Source organism: Erythrolamprus reginae, chromosome 1, assembly GCF_031021105.1.
Source record: "Erythrolamprus reginae isolate rEryReg1 chromosome 1, rEryReg1.hap1, whole genome shotgun sequence".
In the NCBI taxonomy this organism is placed as follows: Eukaryota; Metazoa; Chordata; class Lepidosauria; order Squamata; family Dipsadidae; genus Erythrolamprus; species Erythrolamprus reginae.
In genome coordinates, this window is record NC_091950.1 from 145,098,209 (window position 1) to 145,117,390 (window position 19,182).

The 19,182-nt window shown below is 44.7% G+C and overlaps 1 protein-coding gene across 2 annotated transcripts in view; it reads left to right on the top strand.

Annotated features, from left to right (window-relative positions):
* Nucleotides 1–19,182, top strand: part of RPS6KB2 (ribosomal protein S6 kinase B2) — a 26,886-nt gene continuing 7,704 nt past the window's right edge. The window contains exons 1-13 of one of the 2 annotated variants that reach the window (XM_070728020.1): nucleotides 1–401; nucleotides 647–681; nucleotides 2,685–2,808; nucleotides 4,136–4,204; nucleotides 4,288–4,435; nucleotides 4,590–4,647; nucleotides 7,796–7,896; nucleotides 8,008–8,098; nucleotides 8,212–8,302; nucleotides 9,279–9,386; nucleotides 12,297–12,359; nucleotides 13,936–14,013; nucleotides 16,203–16,267. In XM_070728020.1, the coding sequence (XP_070584121.1) occupies nucleotides 327–401; nucleotides 647–681; nucleotides 2,685–2,808; nucleotides 4,136–4,204; nucleotides 4,288–4,435; nucleotides 4,590–4,647; nucleotides 7,796–7,896; nucleotides 8,008–8,098; nucleotides 8,212–8,302; nucleotides 9,279–9,386; nucleotides 12,297–12,359; nucleotides 13,936–14,013; nucleotides 16,203–16,211 (1,050 nt within the window). In that variant the 5' untranslated portion in view covers nucleotides 1–326 and the 3' untranslated portion in view covers nucleotides 16,212–16,267. Of the gene's footprint in view, nucleotides 402–646; nucleotides 682–2,684; nucleotides 2,809–4,135; nucleotides 4,205–4,287; nucleotides 4,436–4,589; nucleotides 4,648–7,795; nucleotides 7,897–8,007; nucleotides 8,099–8,211; nucleotides 8,303–9,278; nucleotides 9,387–12,296; nucleotides 12,360–13,935; nucleotides 14,014–16,202; nucleotides 16,268–18,620; nucleotides 18,729–19,182 lie in introns of those variants that run through there. The other variant, XM_070728012.1, reaches the window with a different exon arrangement.

Sequence of the window (19,182 nt, forward strand, 5' to 3'; positions counted from 1 at the left end):
AACCAACTGACTTGTATATACAATCCTGTCTCTCCGTTTGCACCAGACACTCGATTTCACCTAAGCATCATTTTCCCCGCAAGGTCAGCCTCGCTTCCGGCCCCTCCTCTCCCGTCAGGCAAAGACCGCTAGAGGTCGCCCGTGAGCTCAACCACACACCGCCTTCTGGCTCTCGCTCCCTGCGCAAAAAAAAGTAAAAATAAACCCGACGGTCGCGCCCGACCCACGTGACGACAGCAGTAGCATCGCTGGGCGGGGCGAAGGTGGTGACGAAAGGCAAAGAGGCGTGGCCCGGAAGTCCACGGGGTACTCGGGGAGCCCCCGATATGGCCGGCGTCTTCGACATCGACCTAGAAACGGAGGAAGGGAGCGACGGGGAGGAGCCTGAACTGGGGGCCTTGGTGAGGCGGGATGGAAGATGATGGAGGGGGGGAAAGGGGTGGGTCCAGCCATAGGAGAAGGGGGAAAGGGCGCAAGAGTCCAGCGCAGAGTTCCTAAGGACTTCCTAAGTGGGGGTCACTCCCGAGTGGGACAGGGTTGGTGCGGGCAGACTTAAGTTATCCTTTGTGTTGCTACTACTACTGATGATGATCATTATCATCATTATCTGCTCTGTGTCTCCTTCCACCCTGCTTGTCTCTTTTAGGAAGTGGACCCCGATTTTCGTAGCAGTAGCTCCGAGTAAGTACCTTCCCAGCTCTAGGTTGTTTTGCTTCTCCTTGGCGTCACCCCAGTCTGCCTTTGGGCGCAATTCTCCTGGGTTCTTAGGTGATAGATGCACTCACATACTAATGCAAAATAGGTTGACAGCCAGTCCCCTCCCTGGTTCAGTATTGGTGTCAGCAGCTACTTCTCCTTTCTTTTAAAAATGGCTTCTTCTATCCCTTTGCTCACCGTGTGGGCAGGGCAACAATTCCCATCATCCCCATACGGAATACTGTAAGGGCTGAGACCATGGGACCTGTCCTTGATCGGAGAGAGATCCACTGGGGAAAGAACTGCAAAATGCAAATTGTGTCAACCTAAACATGTTGACGAGGTTTCTAGGTGCTGCATAAACAAAGTGACAGGTCAGCATTTTGAGAGCCGGAGATGTAAACATTTCAAGAGGACATGAAATGCCCTTATTTCACTTACAAATTAGAATAGAATAGAATTTTATTGGCCAAGTGTTGTTGGACACACAAGGAATTTGTCCTAGATTCCTGATTTATAGTTATAATAACTATATCATAACTTATAATAACGATAAATTATAAAGACTATTCCTTTGCTTCTCTGATTGAAAATTATCAGAACAAATTGAAGTGTCCTGCCTTGCTGACTCGCAGACTGAGACCCCACTAATTCAGCACTGAGTTCCTAAAACTGCCATCTATGATAGTTCTAAGCCTGTGGAAGATATGCAATCACAATATGAGGGTGATGACATAAATATTTTGCATTTACAGTGGGTTTCTACCTGTTTCAACAAATGCTATTCCTGGAGGCTGCCTTTATTGTGCATTTGTTCTTTCGACATCTGAACCAATCACCATTGTAGGATAGAGAACTGAATGTTCATCAAAGTTTGTGCTAAAAGCAATCTTTGGAAAGTCAGTCTATTCAGTGGCCCAAGAGTGTAGGGAGTGTTACAAAATGGTGAATGAAAGGTGGCTTAATCTTAATGAAAAACATTCTGATGCAAAGTGTTCCAGTTTCCACTTAAGCACCGAAAAAGCCAGTTCTATGTAGTGATTAAAGAAACTGGTACAGTGGAGTTCTACTCCTCCTTTAGGCATGAAAACCAATCAGATCGTTTCCAGCCAACTGCCCTTTCAGCCCAAACCACCTCACAGGATAATTGTAGTGGAAAAATCAGGAAGCAGGAATATTCTGCCTTCACTTGTACAGGCAGTGGGCTATAAATCTAATAGTGAAAGTAATAAAATTAAAATCTTCTCTCTGAACATCTTGGACTAAACTCTGGCAGAGGGTTGAAATGGGTAGAGTAGATTCCAGTGCTCTTTAACATATACAGAGCGCTGTGTGTTAAAGGAAAGTCATCACTTAAATGTGCCTGTAATCATTGTAGTGGACCCCTGAATTAGTACAGCTTTCCTCCATTACTTTCTTCAATTAAACATTCTAATATTTCATCTGTTCATTTATAGCCCTGTACATTGAATAAAGCAAACAGAATTTGCTTGCCACTTTGTGACTGGTAGAGATCAAGGTTTTGGCATACATACTAATTACTATAATTCCCCATGGGAGTGTCACATTTAGCACAATGGTATCTGAAGTATTCTATATTTAGCTATATTCTATATATAGCAATCTACATTGCTATAATAAATTTCCTTTATTTCTTTTAGGCTTTGATCCTGATTTAAATTAATATCAGTATCTTCCCCAGTAGTATGCATTACTCCATATCACATTATGGGGTCTTTTGCTCTCTGCTAATAGCTACAGGAACAGGCAGATGTAGATAACTTTCCTTTCTTTGAGTTTTAATTTATCCTGAGGTTGAGAGTTCCATAAACAGCACAGTGCAGTTTTGCTGCCATCTCTTCATCTACTTTTGATTTTCAAAAATTGGACACTCCTCATTTCTCTCATTTTTGTCCTGCCCTTCATTTATATGTTGTTGTTGTTGAGGCAGAGTGATATAAGATTAATCTCTTTCCTTCTCTTCATAGTTTTGTGCCAGGTTATTATGAGGAAATTGAAATCTCTGAAAGCAGTGTCAACAATGGCCCAGAACGCATTGGGCCCCACTGTTTTGAGCTACTGCGTGTTTTGGGAAAAGGTGGTTATGGCAAGGTGAGCAATTCCTAAGACTGAGTGGGGAGGCAGAGGGTTCAACCCTCAACCCAACTGGGAGGGAGAGGAAACCCTTTCTAATAGAAGAGCAAAGTACAGTGATACCTTGTCTTACAAACTTAATTGGTTCCGGGACGAGGTTCTTAAGGTGAAAAGTTTGTAAGACGAAACAATGTTTCCCATAGGAATCAATGGAAAAGCGATTAATGCGTGCAAGCCCAAAATTCACCCCTTTTGTCAGCCGAAGCGCCCGTTTTTGCGCTGCTGGGATTCCCCTGAGGCTCCCCTCTATGGGAAACCCCACATCCAGACTTCTGTGTTTTTGCAATGCTGCAGGGGAATCCCAGCAGGGGAATCCCAGCATCGCAAAAACGAGCGCTTCGCTGGCAACAGAAGTCCGGAGGTGGGGTTTCCCAGTAAAGGGAGCATCAATGAAATCGCCGCATTGCAAAAACACCGAAGTCCTCGAAACCCCACCTCCGGACCTCTGTGTTTTTGCGATGCTGCGATTTCACTGAGGCTCCCCTCGCTGGGAAACCCCACCTCCGGACTTCTGTTGCCTGCTGGGATTGCCCTGCAGCATCACAAAAACACGGAAGTCCGGAGGTGGGGTTTCCCATGGAGGGGAGCCTCAGAAGAATCCCAGCAGCACAAAAATGGGTGCTTCGCTGGCAATGGAAGTCCGGAGGCGGGGCATCCCAGTGGTGGTGGTGGGTTTGTAAGGTGAAAATAGTTTGTAAAAAAATCTTAAACCCCGGGTTTGTATCTCGAAAAGTTTGTATGATGAGGCGTTTGTAAGATGAGGTATCACTGTAGTTACATTGGCCTAGAATCTTAAGGAAATAAGTGTATTTGTTTCTGTATGAAGGAGCATCCATCTTGGATTTGCCTATCCAAAGTCTGAAATAGTGCAGTTTAGATTGGTTTGTCTCCTTGGGAGAAATAAGCTACCGCATTGTGAGAAAGCATGTTGACTATCAGTGGAGAGCTGATGAAGTCTTTAAAAGCTTTTAATTAATCAGAACACACTGTTATTAAAGCTCTCTAATCAGGAGTGTGAGAGTAATATTCTGGATTGCCTTCACCCCATACTGCTTAAATGGTCTTGCTTGTTCTTAGGGTTTTTTTTTTTTCTTAACGAGAGGCTGAGTGCACAATGTTAAGGAGTATGGAAACCCAGTGTTTGGGTTATTGATATCTGACTTTCATAAAAGAGAAGGCAGTTTTCTTACCTCACTCTTTTCCTCTGCTGGATAGCTACAAGTATGTTGCATGTTGTATGTTGCTCACTTGAAGATTTTGCTTACCGCTTCCGTTTGTGTTTTAGGTGTTTCAAGTGCGGAAGGTACAAGGCACAAATTCAGGGAAAATCTTTGCCATGAAAGTGTTAAGGAAAGTAAGTGTCTATCTATCTACAGCTCTGTGTGCCTTGTTAAATAGCTCTGTGAGACCATAATTCTCTCTGAATATCTCCTGCAGGCCAAGATTGCCTGTAATGCCAAGGACACAGCCCACACAAAGGCTGAGAGAAATATTCTGGAGGCCATCAAACACCCATTCATAGTAGACCTCATCTATGCTTTCCAGACTGGTGGCAAGCTCTATCTCATCCTGGAATGTCTCAGTGGTATGGAAACAAGGCTCCATGGAAAGGAAACTACTGCAGTGGATTTGGCCAAAAGCCTGGGACCTGATTCTTCTTGTTCTGTGGTAGATTTTAGAGGTTGGGTCAGACATTGCTGGATGAGACTGATGGTATCTCTTTGTGCTTTGCTTCATAGGAGGAGAACTCTTTATGCAGCTGGAACGGGAAGGCATCTTCCTGGAGGACACAGCCTGGTTAGTGAAAATGCTACCTAAGCTGAACTGGAATAGCCACAGAGATTGGTGTTCACCATAGGGTTTTGTCTCCTCTTTCTTTTTTCTTTTTAAATATACTTTATTTATAAATATAGAAAGAGAAGAAAAAGGGAAAGGGTAGTGAGGGGTAGGAAGGAATGTACAGAAAAGAAAGGAGTGGGGGGCATGGGGAAGGGAGACATGAAATCAAGAGGTTCAGGTAAGTGATACGATTGTACATTGTAAGTTGTAAATCATAATACATGTAATTCTTAATAACAGTGTCATATTTCTTAAACATTGTAAATAAACAGTGGATAAGCAATATCCTTAGTATTGTCAGGAATTTTCTTAGATTTTAATAATAAATGTTACATCTCATATTAATATATATTAGGTAATAACAAATAGATGGGAATATTTTCTAAATTTAAAAAGTAAAAAGAGAAACATACCAAATTGACAGGAAGAGAGAGAGGTAAAAAGGGGGAAAGAAGAAGAAAATGAAAAGAAGAAAAGAGAGAATATGGAGAGGAAGAGAAGAATCTGCGTGTGACGCAGACGTTTTCAGGGACGACATTTTGTGGGGAAATAGTAGGAGGAGTATATGTATAGTATAGTAAATGTATTTTGTATATAAGAAAAAAGGAAAGTATAGTAATTATAGTCATTGTTAGTAAGTGTTAATAGTGGTGTGTGATGTGTTATGTATTGCATTAGTTTAAAAACGAATAAAAAGAGATATGATATAAGTTTTATTGCAAATTGATTAGTTTTTGGAGTTAAGTCTTTAAATTAATTTAAGTTTGGTTGGAACATTCAAGAGTAAGACAGGGTTGATGGTTTCATAAATTAATAGTTTCATAATATAAAAGTTTGATATTTTTTTTCTGAAACCCTTGTCTCCTCTTTCTTACCATGGCCAGAAATAAGGTGACAATAGAGGCAACTGGAAATCTTAGATTAGACTAAATCTCTCTGTACCTTGCAGTCATTCTGAAACATCCACTGAGTCCTATCAAGGGGTCCTATTCAAAGTGATTCAGTTCCCCTTAGCTGAGGATGGGAAAACAGGCATAGGCCATTTCATACATTTTTTGCAGAATGCTTTACTGATAAAGTCAATTTTATTTGGCTAGATCTGGGTGCTTCTCTAGCCAAACACAGCAATGGTGACATTTAGTGATATTTTTTGAATTCCTGTGAATTTTTTGAATCCCTGTGAATAACAGCTCTAGTGCTTTTTAGGCAGAGTTCAGCCACCCGGCCTTTTTCAGGTAGCCTAATGGGATGTGTATGTGGCTGGATGTGGGAAGTACAGTGGTACCTCTACCTAAGAACACCTCTACTTACAAACTTTTCTAGATAAGAACCGGGTGTTCAAGATTTTTTTGCCTCTTCTCAAGGACCATTTTCTACTACAAACCCGAGCCTCTGAAACTATAACTGGAAAAGTCAAGGAGAAGCCTCTGTGGGGCTCTCTAGGAATCTCCTGGGAGAAAACAGGGCCGGAAAAGATGGGGAGAAGCCTCCATGGGGCCTCTCTAGGGCTCTCCCGGGAGGAAACAGGGCCTCCACCCTCCCTGTGGTTTCCCCAATCACACACATTATTTACTTTTACACTGATTCCTATGGGAAAAATTCCTTCTTCTTACAAACTTTTCTACTTAAGAACCTGGTCACGGAAAGAATTAAGTTCGTAAATAGAGCTACCACTATAGTTTATGCTTTTCTAAAAGAGGGTGCAGTGCTATCTACCATAGCAATGTGATTATGCAGCTTTTAAGAGACTATCTCTTGATCCAGCTGTATTGGACAATGTCTATGCAGTCTCCATATTTGGAAAACGTTGTGGGGTGGTGTTGACAAGTAAGCTGCAAGTGGATTATCTGGATCCCTTGAAATCAGACTTCAGGTCCAGATATGGGATATAAACAGCATTGGTGCTTTAGTGGATGATGTTCACGGCAACACCCTGGTCTTATTACACCTCTTGTCCCTAAGGGCTTGATGGATTTGCTGCTACCTAATGGATGGTTTCAGTCAACATGTGGGATGTTGCTTCCAATATAGGTTCCGCAAAACTAAGTCGGTCTTGTTAGTCAACATTTATACATAACCACAAGGAGAGGCCATCTGTCAGCTGATTGAAAGGTATCCTTGATATGCTGATGAGACTCAGTTCTACTTTGCTATTCCTGGCTCCAAGTGGCTATGGGTGGGGAGGTTATCTCAAATAAATGTATGTAGATAATTTCTGCTGCATTTTCAAATGTGCAGACTGTTGCTTTCAGATATGTAAAGCACATACCAAAGCAGTGCCAAGTGGGGAAGGTGGGAAGAGTTGACTAATGAAAGAAGGTCACTATTTAAATATATGGGCAAATAAATTTCCACCTCCCTTCTCAGATTGCCCAGTCTCATAATTAATTGCATGTGACAGTTTGTGTCCTATGGATTCTTCTGTAAATGCCCCCTTCCTTTAGTTGGAGCTAGAAGTGGGAAGATAGGAGGAAATTTAAGTAGAGTAAGCTTAAAATATTGAATCCCTGCAAAACCGTATCCTTGAATATGCAGAATGTGTTCAGGGAAGATTTTAGGATTGTGAGTTTCTGTTGTTCAAAATACTAGATAAAAGTAATAATAATAATAATAATAATAATAATAATAATTTATTAGATTTGTATGCCGCCCCCCTCCGAAAACTCAGGGCGGCTCACAACGATAATAAAAACAATGTTACAGTGGAATAAATCTAATAATAAAAGAGAAAAAACATATAAAACCCCATCGTTTAAAACCAAGCAACACATACATACCAAACAAAAATATAAAAGCCTGGGGGAGGTGTCCAGATTCTACGGTACTTTCCCAAGCAGAAAGTACCATAGACATTTTCATCTGAGCTCCAAAGTGCAAAGTTTCATCTCAAGGTTCTTTTTCTTTGAGACGAGTTCCTCAATTTTATAAGTGGCTTAAAGTTGAAGGTGGTCCCTCCCTCCTAGAATCGTTTCAGTGAAATCACACTCATCACTAGCTTTCATTATGAGTTGTGGACCCCTCGCGGAGAAATAAGGACGCATCCCCTGAGTTGTATGGATTGCTTGTGGTTATGTTGTTGATTAAATCCCTTTTTGTGTCCTGCCAGCTTCTATCTGAGTGAGATCACCCTGGCTCTTGGCCATCTCCATTTTAATGGCATCATTTACCGGGATCTTAAGCCAGAGAACATAATGCTAAACAGCCACGGTAGGGAAAGCATCCTTGTTTATAGAGGAAAGGGTGGGAGGATTCATAATGTCATCTATGTACTATTCTGTGATCTCAACCAGGACCTTGATTTTCCAATTTCTTCTGCAGGGCACATTAAACTGACGGATTTTGGGCTTTGCAAGGAATCGATCCATGATGGTTCTGTCACCCACACTTTTTGTGGCACCATAGAATACATGTAGGTGGTGAAGGCTCATGAGCACCTGTAGGACTCGTTCTGGATGAGTTTCAGTTTGAGGTTAGCTGGTTTAATAATGATGCACTGATCTCTTTGTCTGTCCTCAATTCCAGGGCCCCAGAAATATTGATGCGCAGTGGCCACAATCGGGCTGTTGACTGGTGGAGCCTTGGTACCCTGATGTACGACATGCTCACAGGATCGGCAAGTCTGGCTTGTGCTGCTTTTGGAGGCAGGGTGGAAGTGACAGAGGATGTAGTGGTGGGGAGAGAGCGAAGGGAGAATCGCCGATCAGTTGTCCTCACTGGATAATAGATAAACTATTTTATTTATTATTATTATTATTATTTATTATTATTATCATTATTATTATTATTATTATTATTATTATTATTATTATTATTTATTAGATTTGTATGCCGCCCCTCTCCGGAGACTCGGAGCAGCTCACAACAAAAACAAAACAGTATAAATTCAATGGTTAAAACAATTTAAAACCCTTAATATAAAAAACAATCATACATCTCATGCAAACCATACGTAAAGCGGAAACAGCCCAGGGGAAACAATTTCCCCATGCCTGGCAACAGAGGTGGGTTTTAAGGAGTTTGCGAAAGGCAAGGAGAGTGGGGGCAATCCTAATCTCCCAGGGGAGTTGATTCCAGAGGGTCGGGGCCGCCACAGAGAAGGCTCTTCCCCTGGGTCCCGCCAGACATTGTTTTATCGACAGGACCCAACTCTGTGGGACCTAACTGGTTGCTGAGATTCGTGAGGCAGAAGGCGGTCCTGGAGATATTCTGGGACCGCCGGAATTGCAGGGATTGTTACATTGAGGCCAGCTGGCTGTTGACAAAGAATAGTAGGAAGAATGCCTCATTGTCCTAATCAACACACTACCCGGTTTCTGACAAAAAAAGTCAATATGACCAGTACAAGCAGTGCTAGGTCTACCAACTAAACCATTAACAGGGCTACTGAAGTGATACTTGGCTGTCTTGTTATCTCTTTTACTTGACCCACTGGCTGGTGTTTCAGTTTTTAAGGGACAGTGCTTACATTTCTATTTGAATTTGCTTCCAAATTCTTCCATCTGTCTGTTGTTTCCCTTAGTTTTCTCCCAACCTTACTGTTCCTTGAGTTTTTTAGGATCATTTATCTTAAGCCCTTTGTGTTAATGCAGCCTCCGTTTACCGCTGAAAACCGCAAAAAGACAATTGACAAAATCCTGAAAGGCAAGTTGATGTTTCCACCCTACTTGACTTCGGATGCTCGGGATCTGCTCAGGAAGGTATAACTGTGTATATTACTTAAGATTGGGCTACACGAGGAAGGGAAGGGAGAAGAGAAGGAGTGGAGAGACAAAGGAGTAAGACGGTAGAGGGAAGCGATGGAGGCCGAGGGAGGGGAGTGTAAAGAAAAGGAGAAAAACAGACTGGTAAATAACAGCATAAAATAGGTGCAAAAAATAGGATGTTGATTCATGATTGATTGGATAAAAATGTATAATTATGTACATATGTTTTATGGTATATGCATTAGCGTATATATGGAAACACTGGAGAAAATTTTAAAAAAACTTTTTTAAAAAGATTAATTAATTAATTAATTAATTAATTAATTAATTAGAGTTGAAAGGGACCTTGCAGGTCATCAAGTCCAACCCCCTGCTTAAGCAGGAAATCCTACAGCACCCCAACTAAATGGCAGTCCAATCTCCTCTTGAAAATGTCCAAAATTGGGGAGCTCACAACCTCCACTGGCAGGCCGTTCCACTGGTTGATCGCTCTGACTGTCAGGCAGTTCTTCCTTATTTCTAGGTTGAATCTCTCCTTGGTCAGCTTCCAACCGTTTTTGTTGTTGTTGTTGTTGTTGTTGTTGTTGTTGTTATTATTATTATTATTAATTAGATTTGTATGCCGCCTCTCTACGAAGACTCGGGGCGGCTCACAACAGCAAAACAGTACAAATCCAATAGTTAAAAACAATTTAAAACCCTTAATATAAAAAACAATCATACATCTCAGACAAAGCATACATAAAACGGAACCGGACCAGGGCAATCAATTTCCCCATGCCTGACGGCACAGGTGAGCTTTAAGGAGTTTGCGAAAGGCAAGGAGGCTGTGGGCAATCCTAATCCCTGGGGGGAGTTGATTCCAGAGGGTCGGGGCCGCCACATAGAAGGCTCTTCCCCTGGGTCCCACCAGACAACGTTTCGTCGACAGGACCCGGAGAAGGGCAGTCTGTTCCTCGTCTGGCCCTCTGATGCCCTGGAGTGGCAACCCCTCAAATACCTGTAGACTGCTATCATGTCCCCCCCGCCCCTTCTTTTCTCTAGGCAATCCATGCCCAGTTCCAGCAATCTCTCTTCATAACTCTTGGTTTCTAGTCCCCTAATCATAGCCCATCAGATTGGGCTACACGGATTAGAATTTGGAATCTTATAAAATTAATCTGACTTCTCACGGGCATTTTACTGTTGTTGTCAAGCACTCTTTCCAATCCAATGTTTTCCCAACATAGTTAGGGGCCTTTTAGTGATGTATTTGTTTCATTTCCTCCAGCTGAGAATGAGGAGGTAGCTCCATTCTCTCTCATCACCAATGATCAGAAGGAATGAACCATTTATAACCCAGTGACCGGTTAGGTCCCACAGAGTTGGCCTTCTCTGGGTCCCGTCGACTAAGCAATGTCGTTTGGCGGGACCCGGGAGAAGAGCCTTCTCTGTGGCGGCCCCGACCCTCTGGAACCAGCTCCCCCCAGATATCAGAGTTGCCCCCACCCTCCTCGCCTTTCGCAAGCTCCTTAAAACCCACCTCTGCCGTCAGGCCTGGGAGAATTGAAATTTCCCTTCCCCTTAGGCTTATAAAATTTATACATGGTATGCTTGTATGTATGAGTGGTTCTTTAAATTGGGGGGGTTTAGATTGTTTTTTAATATTAGATTTGTTTACATTGTCTTTTTATATTGTTGTTAGCTGCCCCGAGTCTTCGGAGAGGGGCGGCATACAAATCTAATAAATACAAATACAAATTTACAGCACCAGAGTAGCCCTGCTCAGCTTATGTTCACTTACGTTCTCTACTTGGCCCAGGCTGAACAGAACGTGGTAGCAGCCTGGTGGTAAAGCGCATTTGATTACAAATAGTCCTTGCTTACTGACTGCTTGTTCAGTGGCCCTTTGAAGTTCTGACGGAGCTGAGAAAAAGAAAATTATGACCAGTCCTCAAAGTTGCAGTCATCCCTGTAGTCCCAGGCACTGGGCAACTGGCACACACTTTTAAAACAGGTGCAGCCCCTTGCAACTTTCACAGCCGGCTTCCCACAAGTAAAGTCAATGGGGAACTCAGAAGTTGAAATCATGTGGTGCTGTGTTTAATATCTGCAGCTTATTTGCTTCAGGGCCGCAGCCGGAACTGATGTCTTAAGTCAGGTGCGATGATCATGTGATATTTCACTCTATGACTGTGTCACTTAGTGTGGAGTTTCCCGTCCCATCTAGAGTTGTTATTATTATTATTATTATTATTATTATTATTATTATTATTATTATTACTATTATTACTATTATTACTATTATTACTATTATTATTTATTAGATTTGTATGGCGCCCCTCTCCGAAGACTCAGGGCGGCTAACAACAGTAATAAAAACAATATAGTAGTAGAACAAATCTAATATTAAAAAACATATAAAACCCTATCATTATTTAAAAAACCAAACAGCACATTCATACCAAACATAAAACAAAGTATAAAAAAAAAAGCCTGGGGGAAAGGTGTCTCAACTCCCCCATGCCTGGTGGTATAAGTGAGTCTTGAGTACCGGTAGTTTACGAGTTGGTAAGTGAGGACTACCTGTACTGAATGATGCTCAGAGGTGGGCTGCAAAGAAGGATGGGGAGCCCCATCTCAGTGGAATGCAGTGGGGCCGATGGCCTGCATCTCTTGCCAAAATAGGAATGAGGCCTTTACCGCAAGGGCAGGGCTGGGCGAACACCTCTGTGTGGCAAGAGATCCAGACAAGCCAGTTCTGTGGTGACTAACATCCTGAATCAGGATGAAACGGAAGTTACTACGAAGCTGTCCCAATGGAAAGTTTTGGACTTTGAGTTCTCAAATATTGTGTGTTTTTTTTTTCCTTTTGTCATTATCTGAAGCAGTATTTCTTAAAACACAGTTCTTTCCTTCCCCTAGTTTCTCAAAAGGAACCCCAATCAGCGAATCGGAGGTGGGCCAGGTGATGCTGGAGATGTGCAGGTACAGTGGATGGAGTGGGAGCAGGGTTTCTCTTAATGGACCCAAGAATTTGGAATTCTGAGTTACCTTCCCTTTTGAGAAGCACGTTCAATCTGAAGGTGATTTTGGAGAAGTTGATCTAAGCAAGGGGCTGCGCAGAGGTCCTCAAACTTTTTAAAAGGGACCATTTCACGGTCCCTCAAACTGTTGGGGGGCTGGACCGGCTGGGTGGGTGTGGCTAGTTGTCATGTGATTTTTTTTTGGGTGGGCGTGGCCAATTTAGCAGTCCATTAAACCAGTGTTTCCCAACCTTGGCAACTTGAAGATATTTGGACTTCAATTCCCAGAATTCCTCAGCCAGCGAATGCTGGCTGGGGAATTCTGGGAATTGAAGTCCAGATATCTTCAACCTGCCAAAGTTGGGAAACACTGCATTAAACAATAGACACAAATTAAACTTTAATTTGTTTTGTTCTTGGGGGCATTTTATTTTTTATTTTTATTTTTTGCTTGTAACTCTTTTGGTTCACTTTTCTTTTTACTAGATAATTTTTTAAGTTGTTTAGTCTAGTGGTCCACTTCAGGAAACTCAGTTTTGTAATAATTTTTCTTAGGCCAAAGGAGCTTACAATCAACATCTCTCTCTCTATCTCTCTCTCTTTCTCTGTTTGTCTTCCCCCCCGTCTGTCCCCATGGGGAAGAGGGGGAAAGAAACCCTGAACTGGTGCTGGTTGGTGGGTATCTGATATTGGGAGGCTGACAAGCACTGTGCCAAAGAACAGCTAACCAATGGGGAGGCAGGGCAATCCCGCGGTCTCCACAAAAGAAACACATCTCTTTTGTTTGGAACTTAAAGACTAGTCCGACTGGCAGGTGGGTGAGTGGGCGACACTCCTCCACCAATCCAGTCCTCCTGCAGCACTCTGCTGGCCACTACCTGGCCTGTTTAGGCCTCCTGAGGCCTCTGCGTGCTTTGTTTTTTACCACCACCACCCCGCCTCCAGCAGCACTCTGCCTGCCAAAAATGGCTCCCTTTTTGGCCTCCCCCCACCTCCAGTAGTATTTTGCCAGGGCCTCCGAATACCCCGTTTTTTGGCCTCCCGGGCCTCCAGAAACACTTACCAACCCAAAATGGGCCTGGTTTTCACCTCCTCTAGTAGCACTCTGCCAGCCAAAAATGTTGGCTTTACCTTCCAATTCCAGCCCGTGGGGCTCATTAAATTAAGTGGGGGCCAGCGGTAGGTGGGGCAATGTGGGGTGGCAGCATCGTGGTCCCGCTTCGGTGGGCTGTATGTAGCCCGTGGGCTGTAGTTTGAGGACCCCTGGGCTATTGCCTCAGCAGGCTTTTTGAGAGAAGGCAGGGCATCAGCATCTTGCATTCTTCTTTCTCTAGCCCATAATTAAATGCTTAAAACAATTCAGCTGCAAACTATGAGGGGGAAGATTTTTTATATATATATTAGAAGTGAATATCAGTGCATCTTTAAGTATAGAAGGTTCAAAATTTTGTAGAAATTTGAGATTTTGGAATACGAGAATTCTGTGTTTAAGAATTCTTCGTGTGTTTTAGTATTAAATTCTTTATTTTCTCTTTTAGAAACATCCATTCTTCCGACACATTAACTGGGATGACTTGTTGGCCAGGAGAGTTGACCCACCATTCCGGCCATCTTTGGTAAAGTTACCACATCTCAATCCTCACTCTTCCTATTACTGCCTTTTCTCTACTTTATGGTCATTTCACATAAAGAGGTTTTCTGCTATAAATAAGTATAATTTGCCTAGTTCTCATATATTGCTAAGGGTAGTCCTTATGTACCACGACCTAATATTGTTTTGTCTCACAATTTTCAGTTCTTTCTCACCATTTTCTCGGTGAAAATTGGGATTACAGTGGTACCTCAAGATACGAACCCCTCGTCTTACGAACAACTCGTGATACGAACCCGGGGTTCAGGAAAAAATTGCCTCTTCTTACGATCTTTTTTCAAGTTACGAACGCCAAACCCAAACTTCCGGGTTCGGCGTTCGGAGGCTCCTGGGAAGCCGCCCGGCTGTTTTAAAAGGTGACTGCCGGGCTGGGGGGCTTCCCAGCACCCCCCCAACCCCGAACCCGGAGGTTTGGCAAAAGTTCGGGGTTCGGGCGGGGTGCTTGGAAGCCCCCCAGCCCGGCGGTCACATTTTAAAATAGCCGGGCGGCTTCCCAGGAGCCTCCGAACGCCGAAAGCGGAAGTTCAGGTTTGGCGTTCGGCTTCGGGAGGCTCCTGGAAAGCCATGTCTTTAACTCGGCTCTGCTACGTACATTTTCCCTGCAGTTGATCCAAGCACTGCAAGGGAAGGAACGAACTGAAATGCGAGTCAGGAGTCCTGGAAACGTAACAATAAGGGGGTTGGTGGAATAATCATTGGGAATGGGGTGTCCTGGAAGTTGGGATACAGGCTCTCCCAGCCTCCTCATTTCCCCCCCCCCCCCCCCCCCCGTTTCTTTAAGGCTTCCCCTCTCGTGCGCAAGGGAAAGCAAGGGGTGGGAAATGCGAGTCAGGAGTCCTGGAAACGTAACAATAAGGGGGCTGGTGGAATAATCATTGAGAATGGGGTGTCCTGGAAGTTGGGATACAGGCTCCCCCAGCCTCCTCATCCGCCCCCCCCCCCCGCCCCCGTTTCTTCAAGGCTTCCCCTCTCGTGTGCAAGGGAAAGCAAAGGGTGGGAAATGCGAGTCAGGATTCCTGGAAACGTAACAATAAGGGGGCTGGTGGAATAATCATTGGGAATGGGGTGTCCTGGAAGTTGGGATACAGGCTCTCCCAGCCTCCTCATCCCCCCCCCGTTTCTTTAAGTTTTCTTTATTAGATTTGTATGCCGCCCCTCTCCGTAGACTCCTTAAAGAAACGAGGGAGGGGGGGAATGAGGAGGCTGGGAGAGCCTGTATCCCAACTTCCAGGACACCCCATTCCCAATGATTATTCCACCAGCCCCCTTTTTGTTACGTTTCCAGGACTCCTGACTCGCATTTCCCACCCCTTGCTTTCCCTTGCACACGAGATGAGAAGCCTTAAAGAAACGGGGGGGGGGGGGATGAGGAGGCTGGGAGAGCCTGCATCCCAACTTCCAGGACACCCCATTCCCAATGATTATTCCACCAGCCCCCTTTTTGTTACGTTTCCAGGACTCCTGACTCGCATTTCCCACCCCTTGCTTTCCCTTGCACACGAGAGGGGAAGCCTTAAAGAAACGGGGGGGGGGGAGGGAGATGAGGAGGCTGGGAGAGCCTGCATCCCAACTTCCAGGACACCCCATTCCCAATGATTATTCCACCAGCCCCCTTTTTGTTACGTTTCCAGGACTCCTGACTCACATTTCCCACCCCTTGCTTTCCCTTGCACACGAGAGGGGAAGCCTTAAAGAAACGGGGGGTGGGGAGGGAGATGAGGAGGCTGGGAGAGCCTGCATCCCAACTTCCAGGACACCCCATTCCCAATGATTATTCCACCAGCCCCCTTTTTGTTACGTTTCCAGGACTCCTGACTCGCATTTCCCACCCCTTCCTTTCCCTTGCACACGAGAGGGGAAGCCTTAAAGAAACGGGGGGGGGGGGGGGGGGGATGAGGAGGCTGGGAGATCCTGTATCCCAACTTCCAGGACACCCCATTCCCAATGATTATTCCACCAGCCCCCTTTTTGTTACGTTTCCAGGACTCCTGACTCGCATTTCCCACCCCTTGCTTTCCCTTGCACACGAGAGGGGAAGCCTTAAAGAAACGGGGGGGGGGGGGATGATGAGGCTGGGAGATCCTGTATCCCAACTTCCAGGACACCCCATTCCCAATGATTATTCCACCAGCCCCCTTTTTGTTACGTTTCCAGGACTCCTGACTCGCATTTCACTTCGTTCCTTCCCTGCCAGCGCTTGGATCAACTGCAGAGAAAATGTACGTAGCAGAGCCGAGAGAGTAGGAGAGCCGGCCACCCCTTTCCCTCCCTTGCGAGAGAGGGGGAGGCTTAAAGAAACGGGGGAGGGTGTAAATGAGGAGGCTGTGAGAGCCTGTACAGGACAGCCCACTCCCAATGATTATTCTACCAGCCCCTTTTTGCTAGGTTTCCAGGACGCCTGAAATTTGTTCCTTCCCTGCCAGCGCTTGGATCAACTGCAGGGAAAATGTATTGTAGCAGAGATGAGAGGAGGGTAGGAGAGCCAGCCACCCCTTGCCCTCCCTTGCCAGAGATGGGGGGCAGCCTTAAAGAAACGGGGGGATTAGGAGGCTGTGAGTGCCCGTATCTCAACTTCCTCGTGAAGTTTTCAGGGCACTAAACAACCACGCAGCCCCAAACCTGATGGAAGAAATGTGCCCCCCTGCCATCCTCAGAGCCCCCAGCGCTCCAGTTTTCCTCTTCTTTAGTTGACAGATTGACCTCTCTCTACACCGCATCTCCATTGCCTGCGCTTCGCTGAGGACCGGAGCTCAGAGGCTTGGTCCCCCTGAGCAAAGGGGAAGGAAAAGAACCTCCCCCTGTTCTCTACCGGCATTCAGGGACCCATACACACACAGCAGAGTGAGAGCCAGGGAGCCTTGTCTGAAGCCGAAGCTCCGGATTCCCCTTTGCTGCCACCTCCGAAAACACTTTCAAGGAGGGTATAAGCCCTGCCGGCTGACAAGCTGCGAGGCAGCTTCCCACGTGTGTTAATCACCCACAAAGCTCCATACGCAGCCTCTGCTGTGTCCCCCTTCCCTCCTCCCCCTGTCCCCAAACAAGGATCAGAATGCCGGTTGTCATAAGGCAAAAGGGGCGAGTTTTGGACTTGCACGCATTATTCGCTTTTTCATTGATTCCTGTGGGAAACATTGTTTCATCTTACGAACTTTTCACCTTACGAACCTTGTCCCAGAACCAATTAAGTTCGTAAGAGGGGGTTCCACTGTATATTGCTTTTTTGTTGCCAGATTTCTGAAGTATAGTCTTGGGATGAAGCCATAACAAAGTTGCAGAAATGGAGTAGAGTAGCTTGTCAATTTGAATTGCTTCCTTCTAATAAACTGCAGTGGCTGGATTGATTGATTGATTGATTGATTGTGCAGAGAAAAAGCCAAACAAGCTAATACATGCTCCTTTGACTGTTTTACACCATCATGCAGATTTTCATTATTTACTATTTATTATTACACTTTAAATATGTTTGATTCCACCCTCATTGTAGAATTTATTTATCTCCCTTTGGTAAGTTTAACCGTGTGACATCTAATCTTATTACAGTGATACCTTGTCTTACAAACTTAATTGGTTCCAGGATGAGGTTCTTAAGGTGAAAAGTTTGTAAGACGAAACAATGTTTTCCATAGGAATCAATGGAAAAGCAATTAATGCGTGCAAGCCCAAAATTTACCCCTTTTGCAAGCCGAAGCACCCGTTTTTGCGCTGCTGGGATTCTCCTGAGGCTCCCCTCCATGGGAAACCCCATCTCCGGACTTCTGTATTTTTGCGATGCTGCGATTTCACTGAGGTTCCCCTCGCTGGGAAACCCCACCTCCGGACTTTTGTGTTTTTGCGATGCTGCAGGGGAATTCCAGCATCGCAAAAATGAGCGCTTCGCTGGCAACGGAAGTCCGGAGGTGGGGTTTCCCAGTGAAGGGAGCATCAGTGAAATTGCAGCATTGCAAAAAACACCGAAGTCCTCAAAACCCCACCTCCGGACCTCTGTGTTTTTGCGATGCTGCGATTTCACTGAGGCTCCCCTTGCTGGGAAACCCCACCTCTGAACTTCCATTGCCAGCGAAGCACCCGTTTTTGCACTGCTGGGATTCCCCTGCTGGGATCCCCCTGCAGCATCACAAAAACATGGAAGTCCAGAGGTGGGGTTTCCCATGGAGGGGAGCCTCAGAGGAATCCCAGCAGCGCAAAAGTGGGTGCTTTTGTAAGGCGAAAATAGTTTGTAAGAAGAGGCAAAAAAATCTTAAACCCAGGGTTTGTATCTCAAAAAGTTTGTATGATGAGGCGTTTGTAAGACGAGGTATCACTGTATATAGTATAGGTCAGAGTTCTTCAAACTTGGCAAATTTAAGACGTGAGGACTTCAACTCCCAGAATTCTCGGAATTGAGTTGCCAAGTTTGGGGTCTCCTGGTATAGCTCCTTTACATTATGTGCTAACAACGCGAAACTTCTCCACGAAATTTCTGCAAAAAGAAATGCCTTCATTTGTGCAGAGGACTAGGCTGGAATTCCCCCATCATCAAAAGGATAAATGATTGTATGATGAGATATCCGGAACATCTTTTTCCATCCTCAGCAATCAGAAGATGATGTCAGCCAATTTGATACCCGCTTCACTCGCCAGACACCTGTGGATAGTCCTGATGATAGTGCTCTCAGCGAGAGTGCCAATCAAGCTTTTCTGGTAAGGAATAACCAGATGGAACTATAGTGAGTAGGAAGAGGAGGTAGCAAAATCATGTTTATTTACACTCCTGTTATGAAGCAATGGGGTGAGCCTTCTTCATCCCAGGTGCTCCTTTCCCTAGGACTAACCTTTAGGGACCACATGCCAGCTGGGGATAAGACCAGTGCAAAATTCAATAGCGATTCCAACTTTTTTTGGGGGGGGGGGTCTTAGCAACCACTTGCTGTTCTGCTTGGGCTTCATCGGATCAGAACAAAGGAGCACCCACTCACAGAAAATTCAAATCAAACACATCTATTTAAAAATAATTTGTACAAAATGAGGTCAGGCTTTTATTTGGCAGAGTTCCCGGTCAAATAGTCTAGATAAAGAGCGGTCGGGAGCCAAATTCAATTTAGACATTCTTCAGTATTCTAATGTCCTTCAAACACACACTCAGGTTTTCCTCAGA